Source organism: Curcuma longa, chromosome 11 (assembly GCF_044706935.1).
Source record: "Curcuma longa cultivar G26 ecotype Majalengka, Jawa Barat chromosome 11, ITB_CL_G26_1.1, whole genome shotgun sequence".
In the NCBI taxonomy this organism is placed as follows: domain Eukaryota; kingdom Viridiplantae; phylum Streptophyta; class Magnoliopsida; order Zingiberales; family Zingiberaceae; genus Curcuma; species Curcuma longa.
The window spans coordinates 14,920,483-14,937,874 of record NC_133871.1 but is presented as its reverse complement, the minus strand read 5'-3'; the positions used below and the strand labels follow the sequence as shown (position 1 = coordinate 14,937,874).

General features: G+C 37.1%; 2 protein-coding genes, 1 long non-coding RNA gene and 1 pseudogene across 4 annotated transcripts; 3 read left to right on the top strand and 1 right to left on the bottom strand.

Moving 5' to 3' along the window:
- The first annotated feature begins 1,161 nt into the window (after positions 1-1,161).
- On the top strand, positions 1,162-1,857 carry LOC141837409 (WUSCHEL-related homeobox 9-like). Its single transcript, XM_074724817.1, has 2 exons — positions 1,162-1,465; positions 1,541-1,857. Exons 1-2 carry the CDS (start codon positions 1,162-1,164, stop codon positions 1,762-1,764), a joined length of 528 nt encoding a protein of 175 aa, XP_074580918.1. The 3' UTR covers positions 1,765-1,857.
- A 963-nt stretch (positions 1,858-2,820) lies between these two features.
- On the top strand, positions 2,821-6,330 carry LOC141839215 (uncharacterized). Of its 2 annotated transcripts, none has more exons than XR_012602686.1 (4): positions 2,821-2,911; positions 5,390-5,439; positions 5,993-6,061; positions 6,158-6,330. It is a non-coding gene; the product is annotated as an uncharacterized LOC141839215 (long non-coding RNA). The 2 variants fall into 2 exon arrangements; XR_012602687.1 differs by having other exon boundaries at positions 5,953-6,061.
- Positions 6,331-6,340: 10 nt separating this feature from the next.
- Positions 6,341-9,320, top strand: LOC141837189 (uncharacterized; annotated as a pseudogene).
- Positions 9,321-12,734: 3,414 nt separating this feature from the next.
- On the bottom strand, positions 12,735-14,995 carry LOC141840903 (transcription factor DIVARICATA-like). The gene is made up of 3 exons (XM_074728997.1): positions 14,527-14,995; positions 13,888-14,428; positions 12,735-13,566 (listed from the first exon to the last, which is right to left on the bottom strand). The coding sequence occupies exons 2-3, from the start codon at positions 14,340-14,342 to the stop codon at positions 13,080-13,082; spliced, it is 942 nt and encodes a 313-aa protein (XP_074585098.1). The 5' UTR covers positions 14,343-14,428; positions 14,527-14,995; the 3' UTR covers positions 12,735-13,079.
- Between the last annotated feature and the right edge of the window lie 2,397 nt (positions 14,996-17,392).

The window sequence follows — 17,392 nt, the reverse complement described above, 5'->3', positions numbered from 1 at the left end:
TATATGACCTGCAACAAAAGAAATGGCCAAAGAAAGCCAAACCCCAATTGTCTACGAAAATCTTCAAGGAACTGCCTGAAAGGATGACAACTTTCTCAACTTTTAACGGCAATCCAAAAAAGTTAATGCCAAAGGATATTGCCCTAGCTAGCATTCCTTCGGAGGGCCAGTCGGTGGCCCTTCTCATACATCCTGTGATTGCATATAAATCTGGTAGCTAATGCATGCATGCATGGAGTATAAATTCGTTGGCTTGTTGGCAAACTCCCTTCAAATTTGCATCAACAAATTAAAGGGGATAGCTAATGGTCATGTGAAATTGCTTTATTATTGCTTTAATTAATAGTGATATTTGATGGAGCTACATTGGTTGATATCTCTTATAAATGTTGGATTCTCAACAATTGAGCAATTGAAAATTAGAGTCAATGGTGTAGAAGTAGAAGTCGAGTAACCTTTTCTAATTTAATTAGGCTAATAGTACTTTAAAAGTAGAAATAATAAATTTAGTATTTTAAATTACATATATATGATTTAAAATTCATGAACTCTTATTCATATAATTAAATAACCATGCGTACTTGAAGGCTTCCATGCCAGTCCACTAAATGGAAAGACTTGGCCGGCTAGCTAGTTTTACAAACTCAGTTAGTCAGTTTGAACACTGGCACTGCAGTGGCGGAGCTCTTATCCAAACACCCAATGGAATCAAGTAGTCAAACTTCCGCTCAGATTACCATGATTAAGTACAGGAAGCCCTCCCCACGTAGAAGCAGACAAGCAATACGACAGAGATCTATTAGACAAGATGGCTCTCGGATTGTACGAACCATTTATTCATTAACAAACCCTCCTCATGATCATGGTACGTCTACTCGGTGATCGAGATGTAATTGAGCAGTGGCAGCTTTTGCGCATGTCCCCCCGGCACGTCCACTATTCACTGTTACATGGCATCTTTAACCTCTGCCATCAGATCCTTCTCCTCGCACTTCTGTACATACTCATACCGCTTGCTTCCTTTGATTCCGCTCTTTATATTGATTTCAACATTTCAGAGCGAACTGAGCTAGCTAGCAAGAGGCCAGCAACAGATCCGATCGAGAAGTGGGAAGTGAGAACAGATAATCAGGAGGCCAAAATATCAGGGGAAGATCGAGCATGGAGGTTCGGGTGGGCGCCAAGTGCGAGCGGTGGAACCCGACAGAGGAGCAGGTGAAGGTGCTGACCAACTTGTTCCGCTCGGGGCTGCGCACCCCCACCACCCACCAGATCCAAATGATCTCCACCCACCTCAGCGCCTTCGGCAAGATCGAGAGCAAGAACGTCTTCTACTGGTTCCAAAACCACAAAGCCCGCGAGCGCCACCACAAGAAGCGCCGCCGCGGCCCCCCTGACGATGATGACGAAAACGGCACCGCCGCTGGGGAGCACCACAAGTCCAGAATCAGATGTTTCCCCGTAGGTATATAATTATAACTATGTTCACGAGTGGATAAAAATGTATTATTATTAGCTTATTAAGGCAATTAAATGGCAGGGCGCGGCAAGGGGAAGCAGGAAGTGTACTGGCAGCGGAAGGAGATCAGAGAAGCGACGGAGACGCTGGAGTTATTTCCGTTGAAGTCATCCATCCCCGAGGAGGAGAAGGCGATCACCGTGAGAGGCGCCGGCGAGCTCTGCGGACGAGCATTACACTTGGATGCAGCTGGAAGAGATCATCCGCCGTTGGATTTGCGATTGAGCTTCAATTACGTAGAGTAAATTAATTAGCTTACTTTAGATCCCTCATCCTGCTTCATATTTCTCTGTATTGAATCCTACTTGAGACGCACTCCAGTTTAAAAAAGATCCCTAGCTAGCTTCATGCAGTGTGTTTTAAACTTCTGTAGATTTGTTTTTCTTTAATTTCCTTCTGATATTTGAGTACGAGTCACTGTGGTAGCACATGAGTCGGACTGTAGTACAATGTACAAGTATGGTTGACTTGACTGATGCATTTGGTAGTTCGGTCTTTGATTATATATGTTTCCTTGGGAAGTCTGAAATTGCGTCTGCTAGTTAGATAGTTTATTGCTATCGGTTTGTCAACGGCTTCCTTCTCTCCAAGTGATGGCAGATATATAAAAGCAGAATGCAGCAGTCTTCCAAATGCATATATAGTTTTAATTTTTTATTCTTAAAGAAATTGCTATCTTTTGTTAAGCTGATTTCTAAATGAATTTTTAACATGATTTTTGTGCAAAAACAACTTATTCGAGATTAACAAAAAAATTGCATAATATATAATCTTTAAAATGGGAAAATAATTTAAAATTGAAATAATATCTTGGATTTTATTAAAAATGAGATAAGAGGTGAAAATAAAATTTTAAATAGTGCGTAAACAAAATTAATTAAAACTTAAATTAAATCATATAAAATAAATAAAATTTTCTAAATTAATAATTTTACTAAAACATGTTATGCTAAATAGTAAAATGAATCAATAAGTTACATATTTTAAACTTTTAATGGGCAATCGAACGTCAAAAGTAGATTGTGACTAAAAAAAAGGGGCATCGACCTGGGCCAGTAAATGGGCCGTCGTCAGGTTAGCCTGCCCTTTCCCCTTCTTCGGCGGTCGTCGCCGCCCGTGTCTTCTTCTTCAGCGATTCCTAGGCCAGCGGAGATCAGATTAACGCTTTTGGTTGGCGAAGTCATGGGAAAAGCTTCCAACGACAAGCGGGTATTCATATCTCTTTTGTCTCTTCATTTTATTTTTCTGGTTGTTTGGCTGATTTATCCACGCCCTTTGTACGCCGTCTATGTGTCGCAGGATATTTATTACCGGAAAGCGAAAGAGGAGGGGTGGCGTGTGCGGAGTGCTTTCAAGCTTCTCCAATCGATGAGGAATTCAACATCTTCGAAGGTAACTGAAAATCATCTCCTTTTACCCTATGCTTCAACTAACTAGCTACGCGTCAGGTTCTATTCATGAACTTTGTTGCTTCGTTTGCTTAAGGATTTATGATTCTGGTTGTTGATTTAGACTTTGTTGAATTAAATCTAAGACTGCATATCACGAAATTGTAGAGTAGTTGCATTTGTCAACCTACTTAATCTAACCATTTAGTGAAAAGATGCATCAAAGTAGGTATGAACTGGAAGATTTGAGTGTTAAGAAAAATGAAGAGAGAGGCCAAGAGAAGACAGTTGTGCATTGGCAATAGGAAAATAAAATTTTGTTGTACATACTGCAGCAATGGCCGCCGTTTCGGGCAATAGGAAAATAAAATTTTGTTGTACATACTGCAGCAATGGCCGCCGTTTCAGGTTGTAAGACTGATCCTTGAATGCAATAATTTTCAAACAGAAAGTTCATGATACTTTTTATGTTCATCTGAACTTTTAGCAAATAATTTAGATGTTAATTCGACACAATAATCAGAAAATCAAACTCAGGACAAACTTTATTTTTCCAATAAAATTACTTTTGTTGTTTTTATTTTGGAAAATATTAAGTGCATAATGTTCAACACATTTCAATGTGGCAGGAGTAAAACGTGTAGTTGATCTCTGTGCAGCTCCTGGTAGCTGGAGTCAGATATGATATACCTTCTTGATGATCTTTTTTCTTTTGGGAAATCATGCTAATTGAATCAATTTATTTATTTTATGCCTTTAATTATGTTGGTGTTGCATAATGGAATGTGTATAAGCATGTTTCTCCACTTATTCAAATTTCCTAACGTTGAACTATTGTCTTTCCAGCTGGACACAGATGGCTATAACTCTAGCAACTATAGTTTATTCTCTTCCTCAAATCTGTTCCTTGAGATCTTTCCTGTATGCCATTAGAATTTGACCACTTGCATTTAGATAACATGACATGATTCACCTGAGATAAAACATGAATCTCCAGCCTTTTTCTAACTTATGAATCTGGCGCTAAAATGCAGTTTTAAAATAAATTATTCTGTCTATTCTCTGTTTAGTCCAACTTACCTATTTGAGTTATGCAGCCACCTATGGATTTTAAATTTTCCTTTTCTATTAGGTTCATAAAAAAGTAGCTTTTATACTTGTCTCCCTTGGGAAACTCAATGCAACAGTGTCTTGAGTAGTCGATGGGAGTGCTTTTTTCTTGTTCTTGTTGTATCGGCAGTTATACTTTTAAATTTATAGCCGATTTTAGGTATGATTTCATCCTTTTATAACATGTCCTCAAATTCCTAAGTCACTGTCCTTAATTTTGTCAAGCTATTTCTTGACTCGCTCCCCAGCCACAACCCTTCTTCACTTAGGTTAAGTTGTTTTGAAGTTTCTTAGTCTTCTCTAGATTTGGTGTTTGGGTATATGTACTCCCATTGTTAGACTTCAATTTTCATATAGAATGAAGTATTTTAATCTATTTTAATAATTTACTGAATTTTCATACAAAATTTTAATTTTCTTGACTAAAATATTTTAACAATATGGTGCTATCATTATAGTTTGAATATTCTTCAGTTTCAAGAGGATCCATTATAATTAGTTTTCTCTAGCATGGATGATGAAGGCAATTTTGGGTATAATATAAACTGATTTTTGTTTGATATTAGAACTTTCTCGTTTGCCTTAATCGCTTAAAGGAGTCTTCTTCTTAAGGAATGCAATGGCATGCTAATATCAGTGGCAGTTTGGTGTAGACCTAATAATGTTAATTTTTGTACTGATGATCCATAGCAACCTTGTTCATGATCTTGTTTGAAAAAATTGCTCCTCAGAACAACACTAGCATGTAGGGACTATTCCAAGTGTAGGTAACAGTTACAATTTGTAAGATGAGTCTACAAATCTTCTTGTAATTTAAATGAATTGAGTTCATCAGAACAATTTTTAATATGCCATTTTCAATAAAATGGGGATTCTCTTAACTGCCTATGAAATTTTAGAAGAATAAGCCCTTAGTCTTGTACAATCATTTTTGAGGATTTATAATGATGCATACATACAAATACATGCTTAATTATCACATAGTCTATATCCAGGGAATGACCTATGCCATGTTTGTTAGTCATTCAATTGCCACTGTCAGACCAAATGCCCTTTTCACCCCTAAACCTCTGCTTTTATCTCCTTATATTCTAACTGTGGAGGAAAGTATATTCTTAAGGTGCTCAGTTTGTCTTTGATTTTGTTTCAAATTCTCACTAATTCTTCTGTTATTTTTTTAATATATCTTGTTGTGGGTGAAAATGTTTGTTTTGTAGACACATAATTAGTTATCAACAAATTATCTGCAATAGACCATTTTTTCAAGCATTAACAATGATTTTCTATTAGAAGAACATTATAATGTGTGATTCCCTTCTTAGACCATGTGAATCATTGGTCAATGATATGATCTTATTTAATTTATCTGTAGGTCTTGAGTCGCATATTGTATGTTCCAGCAAAATTGTCATCAGATTCAAGGTAAGACTTGTCTATTTACTGCCAGTAGAGGTTTGAGTTAATCATTTGTAAATAATCTAGAATGTCTATAATAGTTAGATATTTCAGATAGAATCCTATTGTAGTTACATTATGCCGTACAATTTCCTTATGATCTAAACTTACACATTGAATTTTCCTGTTCCTTCAATATAAACGTTTTTAAAAATAAATTTATATGGTGGTGAGCCTCCAATCCTTGTTGAATTTATCTAGGCAACACTGATTCTTGTCAAATAGTCTTTCTTAATGCAGGATAAAATCAAGTTCATCGAATGTATACTGAGTTCCCTGACCTTGCATGTGGCTCATTTGCAGAGTTTCTGTTATTTAATTTGTGCATCTATCTTAGCTTTAGTTTGTAATAGAAGGATGTAAGTTTAGATGGAATTCCGAAAGGCTGTTATTGGACATACATATACCAATTTAGGTGAGGGAGCATGATTCATATAAACTGGCTATAACTTAATCTCCATGTATTGCATTTTATTGTAGGGATGCTGATCTTCCACTTATTGTTGCAATTGATTTGCAGCCTATGGCTCCTATTGAGGGTGTTATTCAAGTCCAGGGCGATTTCACTAATTCTCGAACTGCAGAAGTGGTAAAATTTTGTACTTGGCATTTATTACTATTTAACACTTGGATTGTTACTTGATACTTCATTCTTCTGCAACTTTACCATGTCATGTATTTGCAGTGAAAGTGGAAATAAGCTGTCGTGTATTGTTATTTCTTGAAACGTTGCAATCTCCTCTCAAGGCAATTTTCATGGGTCCTCCTATGGGGCTGTATATGAGCCATCTGCTATTTAACTAAATAGAATGAGCCTGCCAGGTAATCTGACATTTTGAAGGGTGCAAAGCCGACTTAGTTGTCTGTGATGGTGCTTTTTGCTCAACATTCTGATTGTATTTTTTTTGAACCCCAACCTTTAGTATAATTATTCTTTTGATTGGGCATTACCTCTGAATTTATTGCAGTTACTGGCCTACATGATATGGATGAATTTGTTCAGTCTCAACTTATATTGGCAGTAAGTACAAATATGTCCAATATTTTCATTATTCTGAGCCTACTTATTATTCCTAAATAAAAGTCATGATGACAATACATCAGAGATTATTCAGGGGGAAAAAACTTGAAACTTCCATTTGTTCAATAATTTCGAATGCCTTTGTCTACATCTGCTTTACACTTATAATTGCAGACAAAACTTTTATAATCCTGGTTCAGATCATATTTTCGTTGCTACTCCCTGAGTATGTGTAAACCATGAAATGTTGTGAAGCCTTTGAAGTTGACAAATTCTGTTTCAGTTTTATCAAGCTGACTCTTGATTCGTACTATTCTCTTTTCTGGACTTTCTTGAGTTAATAAATTTACTCTGAATATTGTTGGTTTGTTTTTGTCATGCTATGCTAATCTATTATTGATTTTCTTTGTTGTAGGCGCTAACAATTGTTACTAACGTGCTTCGAGTAGGTGGAAAATTCATTGCAAAAATATTCCGGGGTAAAGATACAAGCCTTCTGTACTGCCAAGTAAAATGCTCCTTATATTGGTTCACGCTTAGTCAAATTTCTTGTTTGCTTGGAACGTCTATTTACTATCGGGGTAATGATTTGTTGCATGAAAAACTAGCATTAAAGACATATCAACATGGAAGTGGGACCCACCTGCTTGCAAGTGGGACCCAGCCCCTTGTGTCTTTCATGCTAGCATTTCATGCTACTTTTTCATGCAACAAATCATTACCCTTACTATCGTGTCTTTTCCCCCTTTGCAGCTGAAACTATTTTTTCCCCAGGTTACATTTGCAAAGCCCAAAAGTAGTCGTAACTCAAGCATTGGTAAGATAGCTTTTCATTTGGAATAACCTTTTTGATGCAAAACTACGAGATGGTGGTTATTTAGAGCAGATTCTATCGATGAAGCTACATGTTTATATTATTATATATGTTGGTTATCATGTGAAAATAAATTGGACACGACAAAAAGTAGGATACTTGGCAGTCAGTACAATATATGTTTTTTTTCTCGAGTTGATACAATCTGAGCTGGACATGGTTCATAATATGTTTAAAGTGGAAAGTACTTTCTTTTAAAGCTGATGATGATGAATAATAAAATACACTATATTGCTTCATATGGAATTAAGATTTTTTAATAATAGAAAAATTAGAAAATATTTTTGCAATTTTTTATCACCATATGAGGTTCTCAACTATATTTATGTTGCAGAGGCATTTGCTGTTTGTGAGAATTATTCACCTCCTCAAGGTTTTAATGAGAGAGATTTATATCACATTCTAGAAAAAGTTGGTACTCCCTCTGGCGTTGATGATTTAGGTCGGCTTCTCACCTTTTTCTGCATGATTCACCTTTATTTCCTTCGCCCCTGTTGAACATGCATGTATATTACAATCTAGTTGTTGCTGATCTATATTTTCTTTTATACAATCAACTGCATGGATATCTCATGCTATTAGTTTCACAGTACCCTGTAATGAAATAAAACCTAGAGGAAAATTCAAGGACTATATATATATATATATATATATATATATATATATATATATATATATATATATATATCCTGAATTATCCTGCAACTCATCATATGATTAGATGATCTGTTCCAAGTCTTTATTAATTTGATTTTCCATATCAATCTTCTGATAACATTTCCATCCCCTTAAAGTTCATTACTCACGACCCAAATGTATATCTACTTCCCTACACTATAGATGCACAACACCATTGATTGTTGATGTGATAAGGAATCTGTGGCTAAACTTCTGATTCCATTGGATATCAGCTTCAGTTTCCTTGCATTTGTGCTAAAACAATCAGTTCTTTTCATCACAGATGTAATCGGCACATTTAGTAGTTATATCTGGTTGAGATCTCATCAAACTAAGGGTTTGTTTAATTTGTGAGACATGCTAGAGCAACTAGAGGTATCTTCCGCTAACACCGACTTGTCATCTCATGTAGTTTTTTTAATCAACATATACTCTGTAAAGCTTAATAATATGAATTTGTTTCTACAGAAAGATCCTACTATCCTCCACTCTTCTTATTCTAACTTCACTCCATTTGCTACCATGGGCAACTTCGGTTAAGTAAACACCATGGACCATTAAGCTCAGAACTAAACGATACGTAAAGATTTTCTTGTGTTACATAATGATTAGGATCACATGCCAGAGAGGGCACTTGTAATATTTGATATGAAGGGCACCTTCACTGTATGATCAAGCAGACACTGACATGTAATCCCACAATTCGTAACCAGATCATGTGGCTGTGGAGGCCTCCATAGCAAATTCTATGAAAGATTTCTGCAGTAGAATGTGTTTCATGATTATGAGACAGCTGATTTTTTATATTGCTCTTGCAGCTGAATGACTTACATCGTCTACTTTGAGCTTGTTTATTTATTTCTTCTCTTGAAATCCCAGAATGGAAATCATGCTAAATTTAACAATCAAGTGAAATTCCATACCTTACATCTTCAACTAAAAATCATGGATAACGTTATGCTCTCATGACAGATTGCCGAAGTGGGTGGTTAGAAGGACCAAACAAGATTTACATTCCATTTTTAGTATGTGGAGACCTCAATGGCTATGATTCAGATCGTTCCTACCCACTCCCAAGTTCTTCAGAGGGTGGCTTATACAAGAGTTTGGATCCCGTGCAGCCTCCCATTGCTCCACCTTATAAAACAGCACTAGAACTGAAGAAAGCTTTTAAGTCATGGGATCGTCGACATTGAGAAGCTATCTTTGAATTCAGATCTGTAAAACACTGAATAATGTAAGTAGATTTGGTTATATCTGTTATAGTTTCCTCAATATGAGAGATTTCAAATGAATGCTACAATCATATCTGCCAATGAGGTCTGAATGACAGCTAAGTTATGACACTGAAATGTGGGTTGGATCTACAATGATAGCGCATTGTACCAATGCAATGTGTGCAGGTCCAAAATCAGTGTATAGTATAGTGCCAATGTAATACGTAAGCTATTGCAATTATTCTTCTGATTTTAAATTATTGATCTTTTAAAGCTTTTTAGCAGGTGAAAAACATCTTTTCCACTTTCCACGTGCAAAGATACAAAGAAGACAATACTGAAGAACCAAGAAAACCGACCAGTGTATCTCCTGAGCAACTGTTCACAGGAGAGGGGACTAGTATCTCATATAAAGCTAACACAAATTGCAGGTTCAGCTTCCTCTAGCACGACCTCTTGGATGAGGAGTTGAGGAACTTGATGCAGTCTTCAATGGCCTCCGACAGGTGAGTATCTCCTGGCGCAGCAAATCTCTGCGGAGTCATGGTTGAAGAAGAGACTTTGGCTGTGGGCTGCCACATCCTGCTTCTGCTTCTGGAGATGGGCTGCTGATTAGTCCTCGACGCCCTGACGTCGAGAAGGCGAAGGACTCTCACCAATGAGCAACGGGCATTCTTGAGCAGCCGAGAAGAGATGCCCCTGCCTCCTCGTTTCCTCCCTGTTGAATCCTTGCAATGCCCACTAGATGTTTGATGAAATGCGTGCTTCTCTATATCACTGGTGCTGTGGAAGTCCATGCTGTCATCGCACTCGAGAAGATAGTGTAAACATTTATGGCAAGGCATTCTCAGGCAGCCGAGAAAACAGAGGCCGAAGAGAATGGCTGGCTTTGGACTAGTGGAACACTAACCGGGATGGTATATGCTTGGCGTCACGCTTTGGCCGATGGTTGAAGAATCTTATCACCCTTGGTGCAAGATAAAGGTTCGTCAAGGCTTGCGAGAGGAGAAAGCGACTTCATGCTAGATGACAGTTTGAGCCCGTCACGCTGCTTTGTTTCTTTTGAGGTGCGCTCTCTTGGACCTTCTCCTCATTCTCTTTGTTCTGTTATACTTTGCCCTACTCTTTCTGCTCGCGTGATCTTTCTATGGAGTGCTTTGGGTCCATGACGACCATTTTGCCTACCTTTCTTTTCCTTTTTTGTTCTGGATGCGGTATTTGAGTTTGACATGAAAAGTTAACTTGATCGATGAGTGCTAATGCTCGACTGGTATGGCATCTTTGGGCTTGTGTCGTATCTCAGTGCAATCCGTTTGAGAATAATTTACTGTTTGTTTGATATGGCCCTGGTTTCAAAGTGACGTATCGGTGACCACCGGGAGCATATATGTTGTGGGAGTGGGCAAGTGTCCAAAAAATAAAAGCAAAGGTTTCTAGCACATAATTTGTCTGTTCATTTACTTTTAGGCAAAATACTTATTTACTCTAAATTTGAACTTCCAAATTTTCAAGATTCTTGGTAGATATTGCCCCAAGTCAAAAAAAGGACAACGATGCATGATAGCCAATTAGACATATTGTTGAATATTTCTATCTAGAAGAGTTATGTGAGACTAGCATTCGAACTGTAATTTTCTACATAAGAAACCATCGATATTTTGTCCAACTATTTGGATGAATTGAGAATTTAATTAAGAATTTAATAGGAATGTGTTTCTTTAGCTTGATTTATTGAATGAAATGAACGTTTTATTTTTATTTATATGTAGTTACAGAAAATATATAATAATAATAATAATCACTGTAAGACCAAAATAGATAATTAAAATTTATTTCATAAGAGGATACTTTTTTTAGATTCCTTGAATTTGCTTCAAGGAATCTATAAAAAACTAATAACAATTAAGAGAATAACAGTTGGTTTTGCTTCAATTGGAACTATTTCAGTGTAGACCTAGTTGAACACCTCGGTCCGACCAATTTCTACCTTGTTTTGGAGTATGAAAGAGCATTGTATTAGGCTATTGGGCTATTCTATAACCGTTCAAGCAGAACCCAACGCCATTGGATTAGGCCTGATCAGACATATCTAGTTTGCGAGTTAAGAATCGATCTGATCTAATTAGTTGATAATCAGAAGACCTCTTGCTCTCGTCCTATCTAATTAACCCTCAGAATGAAGACAACTACTCAGTTCAGATAACTTCATGGCGAAATATCCAAATTACTGATTGATATAATTAACATCTAAAGGTGACGTTTGAGTATTTTGTTAATAATCATTTCCTAATTTAAATGTTATGCTTTTTTTTAAACTATTGCTACATCATAAATAGGTTAATTAATAAATAATGATAGTCACTAAATTTAATATACTGATGGTATCTATGATTAGCCTCTTGAAAAATTTATTTAGTTATCTAGAATAGATGAACACTATTTTAAAATTAGATATTTTTAAAAAGTAAGTAATTTTCAAGCTTCTTTATCCGCCACTTGAATCATGGATTACAATGCTTCAACTATTTGAACAAAAATCCCTATCAAACTCGACTTGTTTGCTATACGCTGGTCATTAACTCATTATTTCGGATGGTCTCTATCCATTTAATGGTTCCATCACCATGTTATTCCGTTGAAGTCTTGGAATCTTGCTGTAAATGCATGACATGACGTTTTACAGAGTTACTAAATTGATTTATTTGGTTCAGAATATTTTTTATTTTTATTTTTCAAAAATAAAAAATTTTAAAAAGATAAATACAACAAATATTTGAAATTATTTTTGACATATTTTATTTTTATTTAAAAAAAAGATTAGCACATTAAATGTTATATTTTATAGATTTGTTTAAAAAAATATATAAACTAGCACATCACAGTTAGAATTGCGTAGAACTGAATCCTTCTTTTGCTCAACTGGCAGACAAAAACTAGTAACATAAGGCCAAAAGCAGTCAATGAAGATGACTTGTCTGGAATTGAAGATATATACTAAAATTTAGAATTAACTCTGGTCTGCTGCATTGTCACAGTCAAAGGGTTTGCAGCATCTTACATTACAAAACTGTAAACCACTGCGTGAAAGGTTCCAATAAGAACAATGGTGTCGATTGTGGAAACAAACAGTAAGCATCAAGATGATGTTGGAAAAGCATTAGGTTTACTCTATGGTCACCTGTCCCTTTGTGAAATGGCCATCGCAGCCAACAATTGCTGGTAGGAGTTTAAATATCTAAGCTTTTGGGACGATAGTGATGTCCGCATTATACCAAATTAAAGCATTGAAGCAAATGACTGGTTCACAATCCATGCAAAGCCACAAGCCCGATAAATAATGTATCCTCTCTAATTTGCTTGGTCGAGTATGTTATTTAGTTTCTTTTAATTTAATCTAAAGTCCAACTAATAGATATATTTTGCCACTTGCATGGTTGAGTAATTTAGTTTTTCCAACTCAAAATCCAACAAATAGTTATATTTTACGTCCACTTCATTATCATAAAAATACTAACAAAGTTTTGAAGCATATACAATTCTATCAATCAATACTACGAGATATATAATTCGAAATGCAACAAAACTTTCTAGTATAACTGAAGCTCTCTCCATGGTACATAAATCTTAAACTACAAAGATAAGAAGGGTCGAGGAGCCATGACCAGAAGATATTGTATGAGCGTCAACTTGACCATCTTCTTCAACTATATATGGCACTGGATGCAGCAATTGGAAAGCTCAGATGCATTTTCTCAGCATCATTGATCATTTGATTTCATATTAATCTCAAGCATTCATGTGGGTTTGAAAAATCCACTCACTGCATCGAAAATCCAACGGGAAGCATCTCTTTGGATGCCATGCCCAACAGTATCTCATCCATGAGCTGTGGATTTTGAGATCGTAGTTTCATATAAGATGGATTTATTCCTAACTGATTTTGCACAAACTGATTCTCACGCAATGATGGATTGAAGCCACTTGCTACTTCGCCGAGCTGATCTGAATCAACAATAACAGAGAGCTGACATGATGGCAATGGGGGTGTCATGCCCAAACTTGACTGTGAGGTAATAGTAGATGGTTGAGTTGATGGCGAAGTAGGCCTATTGTTATTGGGCAAATCGACAGTAGTGATGTCATGTATGCTGGATCTTCTCTTGTCTTTGCTGCCCGTGTTGAGCCTGATGAAGTACTTTTGTGCATGGCTTGCCACTTGAGTAGGAGTCCTGGTGATCACAAAATTTCGGGATATGTTTCTCCAATCTCCTTTGCCATACTTCTTAAGGCCGAGCAAAAACAACCTGAAAATTTTCACACAAAGTTCCCATCAGCCAAACTGATGTTCTGTTACTCACAAGAACAACCTAAAGAAAGCTAGACAACTCAGATCAAAAGGACAATATCATGGAATTAGACTCTGTATGATCGAGTAGCTCTGATCTCCAACTAACTGAATTGATGATGCATGATAGTCAAAGTTTATGATCTACGTTGCGATACTATGGCAGAAAGTAAAGCATTAGCACAAACAGATTATAAGCTGATCCTAAGAGATCGACGGAGAAGATCAAGTAATTGAAGAAGAAGATTGGCATGACAAACAAGGATGGGACTGAGCTTACTTGTGCTCATCTTCAGTCCAAGGGACTCCTTTTTTCCTCTCGTGATCTGATCCTCTGACACAAGATCGCTTGCCGGAGTTGCAGAACGAGTTATTCCACTCTTCAGAATCATAGCTGCTCTCCCAGTCGAGGGTGAAAGATGAAGCGCCGTAGTACTCGGGATACGGGATCCGCCCGGCCTCGATATCGCTCACGTCGTCAACCAATTCGCCGTAATGGTTCATCACATCTGCCACAGTCTTCCCCGGGATCAAAGACGCCACCTTCTCCCACCGGTCGGGGCTGTCGGCATCGACCTCCGCTAGGGCATCCTCGAACCGCTTGTTTTCGTCCGGCGTCCAACACGCGCTACGGCCGCCGCTGTTGCTCTCCAGGCCGGCGAACCAATTAGAGGAGTACGATTGCGGGCCCGTCTCCTTCTGCGGAAGCACATCCGCGCAATATCTTGTCATCATCCGGAGCTCCGCTGCCGAAACACTTGGCCCCGACCACAAAATCTGAACTTGACCACAATTTTTGAGAGCAAAACCTAACCAAGAGGCTTCTCAATTCACAACAATTCGATCAGAAACGGTAGCTCAACGGAGGAAAGAACAAAATATATATATAAAAATCGAAACTCGGAAGCAGCACGCGTACCTGCCGAGAAAGGGATAACGACAGGAGAAGTGCGAGAGAGGAGATGACGCAAACAAAGAGGCGGAGGCAAAGATGCAGCCTTTCCTTCTCCCTTGGCTTTCCCTCTCCCCTTGGAGAACTTTACTAGTATAAAGCAGTAAGAAAGTGGTAGATCTATGAATCCAGAAGTTCCAATCTTTCCCCCTTCCTTTTTTTCCTCCTGGATTCTGTATTATAATCCAAGTTTCCTACCTTCAGAGATCTGAGGGAAAGGAGCACAGAAACGGAGGTGAACCTGCTATGACTGGCTCCGTAAGCTTAAAATTTATGGCCTCCCAACCGACTGAAGTGGAAAGTTCTCCCCTTTGTTCCTTCATAAAGACAGACCGGAGAACATTGCTAGACCTCAAAGCTTATACTTCCTATCATTCTCATTAACTCTTGCATTGGTTTATTTTTGTATCAGAAGCCTACAATGACAAACCATACAATGATATGGTAACAAGCTTACCTGCTCGTTCTTGTTGTTGATTCCGTCACCCTACCACTGTTTCCTCACTCAAAGAGAGGAGAAACAATTTCTCCCTTCTGGTCCTGAGACTAGAGTACTAGCCCATCTGTCCCTCTAATTCTTGTTTTTTTTGCCTACTTGATCCAATCAAATGAGAATCTGACACAATTGTAGAGATTAAATTATGAAGAATGTGTTTCCCTCGATCTTCCGGTGATTGGAAGGCGGTTGGAATCACTGTCTAGAGAGCCAACTCTTGTTCTCTAGTTGATATGGGCAACTGGTGCACATCCTCCTCTCTGTTAATTGTTGTAATTGACAATCTTCTTTTTTACTGTTCTCTCTCAGCCACATCCTTCGAGAGCATTTTGTGAGGTTTGTCGCTAGTGTATAGATGTGTCGAGCAGCCATTCATGGCCAGTGTGATTGTGATGCCACAATTGAATAGGGAGGTTTGGGTTTTGAGATTCCATTGGAAGACAGGTGCTAGTGCAGAATCGGCAGAGGAACATGGACACAGTAGTTTGATGCCGTATTTTGAATAGATTCGCGGTTTCGCCTGTTCACTGCTCGCTAATATTGATATTATTTTTGCTTTTTCCAGTGCAGGATGATTTTAAATGATCAGATTAAATTCTTCTCAATAATTTTTTTTACCACCTTAAAAACATTAAGCGATATATTTTTAAGTTTAATGAAATGTAGCACATGTATTTCTTTTGTCACTTCAAGGTGTTGATAACTGAAAACAGAATGACAGAAGTTTAAAATTTTGGAGCCGTACTTCAATCATTTTAAATGGAGCTTTGAATATACAATTTGTAAATTTTTATTTTTTATTTATAATGTCATGTAAAATTATTGATTTTTTAAAGAAAAATAAACTAAATTAGATTTTTCTTTTTGCCCTTTTGTGTCCGTATAACCTGTTTAGATCGAACTAAATTTATAAACAACTCTTTGTATTTTGTTTTTGCACATAGTGCGTGAATAAAGGTGTGCATAAGTATAAATCAACTTAACCAACAACCACATGCTTACATGCTGCGCTGAGCTTGAGCACGAGCATGGCACGCGTGTGGCATGACCCAACGCCGACAGTTAAGTCATTCCTTAACGTATTATAAGAAATTATTTGTCTAACCCAAAAATTATTTTGTCTATCCCAAAATACTTATCTTATAGTCGAAGACTGAAGTCGCAAGTAAATTTATCAGATGCTTTGCGACACCTGTATGGAGCCTCCTCGTTAAAAATATATTCTTCCTCCTTTGAGATTGTCTGGTCTCAACATTGCCATCATCTTCTTAGCAACCAGGTCAAACCATCTGTTAATCATCTCTTGAAATCATTGTTCCATATCATGATCAAATACATTATGGGTGCCTTGTTGTCTTCTATAGGTGGTATGATTCCACAAGATCAATTTGGTTATGATGTCAACTGACGTCAAACAGAATAGTGATTATCCTATTAAAATATTGATTCCATTGATTCGATTGCGAATATTGAAAATAATTTTTTTACAAATTATTGATTAGGAAGAATATTAAAAAATGGAGAAAAAAAAATAAATGGTACAATTGAAAACATTGTTCATTCAAAAATTTAATTATGTGAAAGGTGAAAATACTCTTAAATCCTTGATAAAAAAATAATAAAAATAATAACAAAAAAATGGATAAAAATGTTCGGAGCCCGAACGAGCTTCAATTTTGGCTGGTGACTCTAATTGCTGGTGGCCCATCCCATGATTCATAAATTATGGACTCTGTAAATTTACTCTATCGTCTTCATCATTTTCTAACTTTGGTTTTTAATTCTCTTTATGGAGATTGAGAAATGAAAGCCCACCAAATATGAAAGCCCGTCGACTTTCTAGATCCAATCAGCCCATTGAATTTGGCGAAGAATGATTCTAAATTATTTTAGCAATTTTCCTTTTTTTTCAAATATAGTTATGGAGAAAACTCTTTTTTGTTTTATTTCAAATACATCTTTAACTCACCAAAAACTTTTTGAATAAATATTTATCAAGTGTATACTTTGAAGAAAACATGTAAATATTTACATGATGATGATTCGACAAACGAAGCGTGGGCGGTGCGGGCAAGTTCCGTTGAAAGAGAAAGGCATTTCGATTCTTTCCACCTCTTTCTTTCTGTTTCTTTTCCTCTTACTCCTTCCTCTCCTTTCCTTCTCTTCTCCTCCGCAGCCCTGGAGTAAACAGGGCCTCTGATCGGGCTGCATTACGACGTCTATCGATCATGGTCCTAAGTGAGCTGAGATCGATCTGCTTTCTATAGTTATGACTGATGAGCAGATATCGTTCCTGCCTCGTCTATTTGAAGTTCTGAATTTTGCCCATACGTAAAA

Bases quoted from the DNA above. Each gene is read 5' to 3' on its own strand.
- LOC141837409 (XM_074724817.1), top strand. From the start codon at position 1,162: ATGGAGGTTCGGGTGGGCGCCAAGTGCGAGCGGTGGAACCCGACAGAG. The intron at 1,466-1,540 runs GTATATAATTAT...ATTAAATGGCAG, and splicing joins AATCAGATGTTTCCCCGTAG to GGCGCGGCAAGGGGAAGCAG.
- LOC141840903 (XM_074728997.1), bottom strand. From the start codon at position 14,342: ATGATGACAAGATATTGCGCGGATGTGCTTCCGCAGAAGGAGACGGGC. The intron at 13,567-13,887 runs GTAAGCTCAGTC...GAAAATTTTCAG, and splicing joins TGGACTGAAGATGAGCACAA to GTTGTTTTTGCTCGGCCTTA.